The following is a 10,408-nucleotide window of genomic DNA, read 5'->3' as shown; positions in this document are numbered from 1 at the left end:
GAGACAGCTGAAGCTGCTGGGAGGAATATGCAACTGCTGTACAACTCCATATTGTACAAGACTGATGAATTATGCCACCATGTGGGAGGTAGAATACATTGCAGCTACGCATTATAACTCATGAAGGAAGAAGTACACCCTGCAACATTTAAACTTGAATAAACTTACATCTAATCAACCAAATTGTAGCAAAAAAAAACAGGGTTTAGATATCATAACATCGACAAAAAAGGACTTTTAGGCTTTAATGTCATCACCTTACCCCACCTTATTAAATACTTCTGTATGGGTTGCATTTGATTAAAAACTTTGATTGAGGTTAAATCTTTTCTGGCCTCCTCTTCTGTAAAGAAAAGTTTGAGGACCATCTATTACCATCTCAGTGAAGAGATGGTGATTTATTTCTGAAAATATGTGACAGAAATGTCTTTGATAGATTTGTACAAACAAAAATCTAAATATTAACGCCTGGTGTAAGCGTTTCATGTGTTGACCTTTATTAAAAATAACACTGGGAAAGACACCCATTTTTTTGCCCTTTTCTAAAAGTAGTTCCAACACGGTCCCTTTTTCACCTAAATCCCTCAGAGACATGAATGTTGGTAAAACAAGTCGCTGAAATAATTTTTTTTTTTAAAATACTATTGTTTTTTCCCAAAATGCAAAGTTTCTCCTTTAGATTTAAAGAAACGGCACCAAAACTAGTTGCTACAGTTGGGTCTAAAAGAGGCACCAGTGGCTTTTTTTGGACCCTTCCACAGTAGCTTTTAATAACTTTAAAAATTATATTTTTATTATGGTATTTAAATGTAATAATGATAATAAATGCAGGGTTTAGCAGTTTTTTCTTGGACTAATTGCTTTTCATTTTCACAACAGAATGATGCTAAAAGTGCCAGTAATATTCCATTTTAAATCAATATTTTTTCATTATGTCTGAAACAATGATTTTTTATTTTTTTTTTACATTATTATCCACAAATATGAACATCCCGCCCATCCTCTTTTTTTAAACCTCAAAATAGACATAAAAGGGCGTTTCTTTAACGATGACAACATATTTCCTAATAGTAGATCTTTATCACAAATTTTATCCTTTTTTTTTTCAAAAGGTCAGGCAACATTTGTGGCTCTGAACGAGTTTAATTCACATGGACTGCAGGAAAAATGTCTCTTTAGACTGTAAAAAAAACAAAAAGACTAAACGTTGCAGGCCCAAGCTCCAGACGCAACTCAGAACAGGTAAAAGAGTAAATACGCTTTTATATAGACCACAACTGAATGATTTCAATGTGGAAAAAAAAAGAAAATAAAAGTTGCTTGTGTCCCCTTTATTATTCGGTGCAAACTCATTGTCAGAATTATTACTGTTTTGTTAAAATATGTTAAAAATATGCAAAAAGGGTTATCATAGGCTGATTGAAATCTACTAATCTTAATAATTATTATTATTATTATTATTATTATTAGTAGTAGTAGTAGTAGTAATATACTCTATTAAATTTGAAAAGTAGCTTTTATTTAATGATGTCAGAGGAATCTGTGTGCAGGCCAATCAAACAATGCACACCTGATTATAGAGATTTGCAGGAAGTCGTTTCAGTTCATCAGGTGTATCAATGATTTTAGCAAAGCAGGCCAACTCATCTAACCTTATGAGGACAATTCCTGTTAGTCTGGCAGCCCTGCAGAGAATAAGTAGACTCTTGGCTACAATGATGGTCATCCATGAAATCTAAAAACTTAGAAACAAGTTAGAGAAAAAACAGCAACATTGTGAATATTTGCAAACACTCAGCTAGAAGTCAGCTTACTGCCCATTGGTCGCTGAACAGCTGTGAGCAGAGGATTACTGCTATTGTTTCCTGCATTCAGTGAAGATGAAAACATATTTAAAACGCTTTCCTTGCACAGTTTGAAGTGCTATATTCCTGTTTAACTGAGCACCTCGGACACGGCGTATAAAACCTGAAGTTTTTAATATCCCGGGTATCACCATTTTAATGATAATTTAATTAAAATTATTACTCACCATAGGACGTTTTATGGGGATAATCGTTAAAATCAGTCATGGTTTTATCCCTAGACTAGCCGAGAGTCCAGGGATTTCTGTTTCAGAATGGTTTGAGAAGTCGTGTCTAACCTTGATTGTAAACTACGTTGTTTTTTCTACGTTCTAAGTCAACATAACTGTGTTAATTTTCTTTTGTTCACAGGCCCGACCTTTCATTAACCGTAATGGTTTGAGTTTAAAGCTCATTGGAGAGGCTAACAAGGCTCAGATGTAGATTTTTTTTCAGTTGTTGATCAGTATTGATCATTTTTGGCCAGTGCAATTTACTCTATATTTTATTAATTTCATGTTTTTTGTTTTTCCATTCTTCTTGCTGTTGTTCTTGTTGTTCTTGTCAGGATTTCCTGTTTTTGTTTTGTTTTGTTTTTTACATTAAGCCCATGCAGCAGTAGGCAATAAGGTGGTTAAAGCAGTGGTTTATTTTTCTGTTTTTAAGTCTATTAATCTAGTGAAGACATTAATGCTTTGTCTGATTTTGGGGAATTTTTCTTTTCGTTATTCAAGTGTGGTGAAAGAAAAACAACTAATTATGAAGACAAACCCGTGGATAATCATAATATGCCTGAACCACAACCTGTTCCCTGTGTCTGCCATCTGGCAGCAGATAGCAGAAAAAGGAGGGGAATCTTGAATAAATAAATCCTGTTGGTTGGATAGCAGAAGCACGGACCTTTGAGGTCCACGTACAGCTTGGACCGGAGACTGATGAAAGCATCGATTTACAATAACACTGCAGCATCTGTTTCCTGCGGGCCTTCAGACCCCAGGTATATATCACTTGACGTCCCAAGCTCAGTAAACTCGCCGACGTCACCCAAAAACATATAAACTCTGCTGAACTGTATCAATGTGCAAACGTGCTTATGCTACATTATGTCACAGTATGGCAACATTTAAAGCTGTAGAGTAAAACACATTTAAAATGTGATGTTTTTCTATAGACCCTGGTTCTCTTTAAATTAACAGAAATTTCTCAGATACCTTTTAGTGTGACCATTATTCATTAGAAATACTGATCAAACAGATGATTATAGACTAGGCATGGACCGGGATGAAATTCTGACCGTACGGTAAGCTTAAAGAAAACAGTATTATTACTAAAACACTACATTTAAAGAGAATAAAGGTGTTATTGTTGAACAGTTATTTTTAAACACCATCTTAAACATTGAGCACAAGAAATATGCATTTGAATTATTTTTAAATAAATTCAGCCCTTAATACAATCCTTAAAACAAATAAACTTGTTGAAAAACAGCAGCTTAAAACTCTTTCTCCACACTTTGGGAGACTTAACTTGAACATGGAACATAAGAAATATGTATAACTATATTATTTTTTTAAATAATAGTAAATAAATGCAATCCTTAAACAAAAAAAAAAAAATCAACTTAACATTTTTTCTCAACACTTTAGTAGAGTTTATCTTGAACATAGAACATAAGAAACATGTGTTACACTCCCCTTCAGTGTGTGCATTGGCGTCTAACACAATACACTGCAAAAATAGAACTAAAAATAAGAAAATTTTTCTTGAAATGAATGTATTTTTCCTTGATTTGAGCAGGTAAATAAGACTATTTGCCAATGGAATAAGATTTTTGCACTTAGAACTGTAACAACTAATGTCAATCATCTCATTTCAATTGCAGTATATCTAATAATCTTATTTTAGGGGTAAAAATACTCATTCCATTGGCAAATAATTTTATTTACCTGCTCAAATCCAGGGCAAATACACTAATTTCAAGACAATTTTACTTATTTTTCGTTCTCTTTTTGCAGTGTAATAAGGGAGTTAATTAGGGGAGCTTTATTTATTTATTCCAAAGTGGTGTTTAACGTAGATATTGTATATAAATTCAGCATTTGGTTCTTTCCACTTTCATTTAAAAAACATCCTGTGATGAGCCTTTTTGCATAGAGTTCACGCCGGACAGAAACAGCTTTTCTTTTTTTTACCGAAAACACCGACATGGGCAAATGACGTTGGTTATTAACGTAAATTTGAATCTGTATATTTTCGGTTTAATGAGGAGTTCAGAAAAATAAACATGGAAAAAGTGTAGCTTTGGAATAGAGAAAAAAGGTTACATATGGCCCTACGTGAACAGTCAGTAATGTTTATGTGCAGAACTTGTTTGGGGGGAAAAAAGGAAAAACAATAATCATTTACTTAACCTTGTTCTACTGTTTTTTCTCTCCATTGAGGGACTATGGGACAATATTTTAATCGTGACGGAAGGTTAACAGCAAATAAGTCATGAATTTTCTTTGACTGTGATGTTATTCCTAAAATTTGAACTGGAAAAAAAGTGAAACTACAGTAAGAAGAAGAAAAAGTTGTGAACCTTAGGGAGAATCGGTGAAAAATCCCTCGAGAGACTTTTAGTTGCATGTCCAACCAAACTGGGTTTCCCAAACGAGTCTGATTCAGACAAACAGCGCTATGTTTGATTTCGGCTCGTTTTAACGACAGAAGCACTGATTTAAAACTCACACGTATCTTCGCCGACAGAAATCTAAGTTGTGGCCTTTTAAAGAAACATCTGACATTTAGAAAGAGGAACACGCAACGCGGCCGCTGGAGCGAAAGCTTTCAGAGGTCCCATTGTGTAAATGTTGACGTCGTGTTGGAGAAACACAAATAACGCCGGATCTCCGGTATACTCTTTGTGATGGGAAATTGTCTCGTCTCCTATTGTTTGCAGAGGCTCAGAGGATTAAACAAAGCCAGCGACGATGGACAGGGGAAGACATTCTGTAATATTTACATTTGCTTGTTTTTCTCCGTCTGGCCCTCAAAGACCGCCGTCTGTATTTTTCCACTCGCAGGTTTCAGTGGGAGAGGCGCTCAGGTAAATGCTGGCCGCTGCAACAGACAGGTGCTCTCCATCTTGTAGCCCCACAAGGCTTTTGGCGTAAGACAAATGGCTGTAGGGAAAAAAAAGCCCCGCCCATTTCCATCTGCCCCATCTCATCACTCACCACAAACAACCCAGAGACGCTGCGGCTGAAGTAGACAAGTTTATTAATGATAATAATGAGGATGATGAGGATGATAATATTAATAATTAGTCATAATTATAATAACGTTGATGTCATAATAAATAGAACTCTTCATCTGAAGCACGTAAAGAGAAGCATACAGAAAGAGAAAAAACAAAAACACAAAGTTCAGAGTACAGAGCCAGAGGAGGGGGCAGGGACTTCTAGAGACATTTTTTTTTTTTAACCTTTCAATATATCCATTTAGTTTTTTAACATTTTTAAACATTATTTAACTGGAACATTTACAAAAAGGAGAAAGAGATAGATTTTAAAAAAATCCCTTATAAATAAATTTTGTCATCGTTAGAACAAAATACAAGATTTCGGGAGTCAGAGGATAGTCCGTTTTTTTTTCTTTTTAATGTATTTTTTTTTCTTTCTTTCTTTCTTTCTTCTTCTTTTTCCCCCTGAAAGGACAGCTGAAGGAAGTAAGATCAGTTTTGGGGGGGAAGGTTATTATGTACAGAACACCAGGAATACAAAAGGGGCCAGTAGACTCACATACTTGAAGGCTGGGGATGGGAGGGTGCTGTGTGGGGTGTGATGGAAGCGAGGGGCAGCCTGCGAGTGTCACAGCTCAAGCAGTCGTGCTCAGGAAGATCAGGACCAGTCTTTTTTTTTTTGTTGTTGTTGTTGTTTTTAAACTTAAAGGCATCTGAAGGAAGGAAGGGAGGGTCGCTGTAACCCCACCCCACCCCCCGCTCCATCCCACTGCTACGGCGCAGGCTGGAGTTTTAGATCGGCCTTTTCCTTTTCCTCAAAGGCAGGACTGCTCTGGACGCAGTTTCGGGTTCAGAGTGTTGGCCAGCGAGCAGAGACAAACAACCACAGTGGAAAACAAAAACGGCCCTAAAAGTTAAAAAACAGTATTTTCCCCCAATGTAGACCTCACCACTGCTGCTGGTGCAGCTATCAACACTGCTAACGTCTAACTACTTCCATTAAAACATTTAAAATCTATTTAGTATTTCTCATATCAACTGGATAAAAATTCTAAGGCAATAAAATTCATCTTTTATACATTTTTTTTTTTTTCTTGGTTTTCAACTACAGCTCACATGAGGCTGTGGCAGCTACACACTGTCAACGAGAGTTTTCATGGGAGCTGTAGCGGGTAAATGGAAAAAATATAACAAAATACCTTCATGCATTAAGAGCTGTAGTACAGGAGCTAACCTGCAAGCTGGATGGGACTCTCCTTTACCACATCTCTAAAAGGAGTTTTATCTTCTCTTCAATTTGTTTTTGCTTCATTTTTATTTAATTGTTTTTTTTACAAAACCTGCAGTTTAAAGTTCGCTGCAAAGCTGCATATACGTTTGAAACAAGTACTGTAGAAGAAGTGACAGAAGTGTCGTTGGTTCAGTGTTCTTTTTTTTTTTTTTCCTCTGTGAAAATGAGCTGTTGGTAAACATCAGGAGAATACTTAGATTGGCAACATTGCACACAGCCCCTATTTCCTATTTCTACATCTACAACAGTTAATACGAGAAACAAATGAAGATTGTGTCATTTCTTTTGCACAATTCACTGCAAATGTTGCTATTTTCAAACCTCCAATCTTTTTTTTTTTGTTCTTTTGGTTTGCATAAACTAAAGCAGAGACAGCTTGATATCTTTTGCATCACTCCTCCAAAGTAATGCTACGTCCTTTGATTTTTAAAACCCAAAATAAATGATAAAAACAGCATTTAAAAAGGTTGAACCAGAACAGAGATGCACAGACCTCCATGGTTCCCTAAAGTAAAATACATCGACACTGCTGCAGGTGGAGAAACGTTCCTTTATCACGTCTGCCGACACAAACACTCACAACAGCACCTTTTGTGAATTCATCCGCTGCTGAAAATAGTCCCCAAGAAATGCACTTGAGCTTACCTACTATTAGAGTAACATCTGCTAAAAACTACACTTTTTGTTTAGCTTTTTCTCGTTTGTAAAAACAGTGTAACTAAGTCAGAGTACGGAGACAAACACACATTTTTTTCACTTTTTCTTAAGATTTGTTGACAAAACTAAAACACGTAATAATAATAATAATACCAGCTTCATCCCGTCAGATTTGATCTGCTAGTAGCTAACTAGAATAAGTACACAACAGTGTTCTTTCAGAAAATGTGCCCATCACACATGACATCAAAGTGTTTTTGTTGCAATATGCATAGATAATTCAGTGGACAAGTTCCAGCTATGTGACGAAACGAAAGAGGAAAACAAACTGTGGCTCTTTATCTCTGGCTCCCTGGAAGTTCTCGGCAAACTAAAACTCCAACCTGCTCCTGAGTTTTCTGACCCACCTCCAGTCTGCGGAGCCGTAAGTAGGCCAGAACAATCAGTTGACTCTCAGAAACAAACCAACAGGTATGAAGATGCTAAATCTGCAGATGGAAGCTGTGCGGGAGAACAAATGACCGAGTTTACCCCAATTAGACTTCACAACAGTTAGTTGCCATGATATAGATACTCTGTAATATATGGGAAGCTGTCTACAGATGAACAGAGGTCGTGTGGGTAGGAGCCCTGATTCAGAACAAGTAGTCTATTTTTTTTTTTGTTATTTTTAACCTGAAAGAGGATGAAAGTTAATCAAGAAGTGTGAGGTGAGATTTACTGTACAGAATATTAACAGTACACTGTGTAGTTTTGTACAGGAAGTCAGGAGCTTAAGCTATTCTTTCCCTCTCCGCAAACCACCACTAACCAAGTAGTGTACCCTGAACTCTCAAACTAAGTTGTGCTTCACCCAAACCTGCTCACCTCTGATTAAAAAAAAAAAAAAAAAGAAAAAAAAAGTAAAAAGTTTCTCCTCAGGGCCAGCAGGTTATATCCAATATGCAGTAAAAACCAACCGCCCGCCCACCACGGCCAGCATGAGACCAGCGGTTCGTAAACCGAGGCCGCCACAGGAAGCCGCGAGCCGGGCTTCTTCAGCACAGCTCGTTAGATCGGCTGAAAAGTGAGCTCTTCCTCCGCAGCGACGAGTGAATGAAATCTGGGTCACGTCAATATGCATCCGGGCTCCGCCGTCATCTAAGAGTCCCGCTGTCTCCTGATCAAAGAGCACTGAGCCCGCGTGTTCAAATCATACTTTGGTTCGAGTAAGAAAGAGAAATCAATATTCATAAACTTTTTATCCGACACCCACAACACCTTACGCTAATTAGGAAGTCTTTGCAGCTCCAGGTTGCAGGGTCAGAGTTGCTGCAGATGTAAACCTTTTTTTTTTTGTCTCTGAAGGATCAGCTAGAAAGTGGGGAGATGACGCTTTGCTCTGAGCGGGGCAACGATGTTCGGGGTCGAGTCTGTAAATCCAGCATGTGTTGTTCGTCTGTGAGAATCTGCACAGTGCGTGTGTTTGTGGCAAAGGTGGGATTCAGGGGAGATCAGTTCACACTATCACCGTCACACTTTCAATCATATAGCACATGGTCACATGTTACAGTAAATATCAGGGACATATTTAGTTGGAGGGGGTTCTGATAACTATGCTCGGGGGGCCGGAGGCTTTCCTGCCACCCCCTCTATTCCCTGACATCACCACAGCCCATATAATAGATATGTATATATATTTATATACAGAAAAAAGAATACATACTTATTGGACACCCTAGACATTAAAGTACATTCAAAAACTGAACCAACATTCTTGATTAAACACGTTTACAGTGACTCCTGATATAAAGAATTAAGGTTCTGCTTTCACAAAATTAAAACGCTTTTTTTCTGTTCAAAAGTTTTGAGTGCTGAAAAAAAAAAAAAAACACAAATATTCTCAGAATACATTGACGAAAGAAATCACATATTTCAGCCCTCGTTCCTTTGATACTGTTGGATGGGCACTACTGTATTTCTATAATGTTTTATCTAGCGACACAGTCTATATGCCTCAGGCTTGTGTTTTGGTTATGCACCTGCTGATGTAGTACAATGGGATTACTCGATTATAATTCAATTTGTTACATGGATGTTGATGAGTTATTCTCGTCGGATGGAAACGTGCATCCTTGGTAGTTGTACGCACCTTGTTTTCGTGTTGGTCTGACAGTTCGTCCGTCGGTGCACGGTGACACAAAGGCTTGGGCTCGGAGTCTGGCAGGTGAACAAAGTCAGTGGCTTCTGCGCCATTTTTCTCGAAGTAGTCCTTAAGTCAGTGACCTCTGCTGGGGCGTGGAGAGGGGCAGACGGGGAGGCTCGGCTGTATACCGTCTCACCGTCCCGCCGTGGCTCAACCCCCCCACTCCCCAAAGCTGTAAACCAGTGTCGCTGCCCATTGGGGAGGGCGGGGATGCCCAATGGTGCTGCCAAAAAAGGAAGTGACATCACGACAGTATCCACGGGGGACGCTGCTAACAGTAGGCGCTGCGGGCCGACGACGCCGCGACAAGCAGGAAGCGGCGGCGGCGTCATCTCCGTCGGCCCAGAAAACGAAGGAAAGGAAGGAAGGAGGTTGGAAGGAAGAAGGCGGAGCCGCGAGACTCCGGCCGCAGGAAGTACAGCGTAGAAAGTGCATCTGCCTTGGATGCCGAGCGCTCCCTGCCACCTTTTTGTTTTTTGTTGTTGTTTTTTTTTCTTTCATTTCATGTTTTATTTGTATTTTTTTTTTTTTTTTACACGACCTCAGAGCAGTGTGCCATAGAGAGAGGAGGTGGGGGTTGGGGGAGGATCATCCTCCCTCCTCCTTCCTGCATACCACAGAATCAGCATCAAGGGCCAACTGTTCATCTCCCTTACCAAAAAACATAAAAACAGATTTGTACATATATACTGCTTTATACACACTTTTTTTTTTTTACCATTGTAAATCACAAAAGTATAGAAAAATAAAATGTTTTATAATAATGGGACACTTCCTTCTCTCTCTGTCTTTTTTCTACCCGGCAAAAAGGTGGTCCCTGGTGGAAACTGGCTCACTCCATCTGTCAAGTTTGTGGCTGGTTGACACCACTGCCGTGGCGCCACTTTGTACGCCTCCCGTCTTCCCTCGCCAGCCTCAGTAGAGGGACTCCTTTTCGTCTTCTTCTTGTGTTATTTTCTTAAAGCTAGTTCTCCGCTCTTCGTTGTTTTCATCTGTGATGTCCATCAATACTGAGTACAGCTCTTCGTTTTGTATTTACTAGAAACAGGGGAGAGAAGTAGGGGAAACTGGTAAATATGCAGAAAGTGACGCTTCATTTTGATATTTGTGCATATTGAGAGGTGCTTGTGGAAAGTTTCTTTTGGAGGAAGTTTTCACGGTTGTGGAGCTTGTCACGGAAAAGACATGTAGATATATGGAGCAAAGCA

The 10,408-nt window shown here is 38.6% G+C and overlaps 1 protein-coding gene across 1 annotated transcript in view; it reads right to left on the bottom strand.

Annotated features, from left to right (window-relative positions):
- Nucleotides 1-5,088: 5,088 nt before the first annotated feature.
- Nucleotides 5,089-10,408, bottom strand: part of rbfox1 (RNA binding fox-1 homolog 1) — a 301,331-nt gene continuing 296,011 nt past the window's right edge. The window contains exon 13 of the mRNA XM_036147728.1: nucleotides 5,089-10,238. Within this exon, the coding sequence (XP_036003621.1) occupies nucleotides 10,236-10,238 (3 nt within the window). The 3' untranslated portion in view covers nucleotides 5,089-10,235. The remainder of the gene's footprint in view (nucleotides 10,239-10,408) is intronic.

Source organism: Fundulus heteroclitus, chromosome 16 (assembly GCF_011125445.2).
Source record: "Fundulus heteroclitus isolate FHET01 chromosome 16, MU-UCD_Fhet_4.1, whole genome shotgun sequence".
In the NCBI taxonomy this organism is placed as follows: Eukaryota; Metazoa; Chordata; class Actinopteri; order Cyprinodontiformes; family Fundulidae; genus Fundulus; species Fundulus heteroclitus.
Note: the sequence above shows the minus strand (reverse complement) of the source record. Positions and strands in the feature narration are given on the sequence as shown.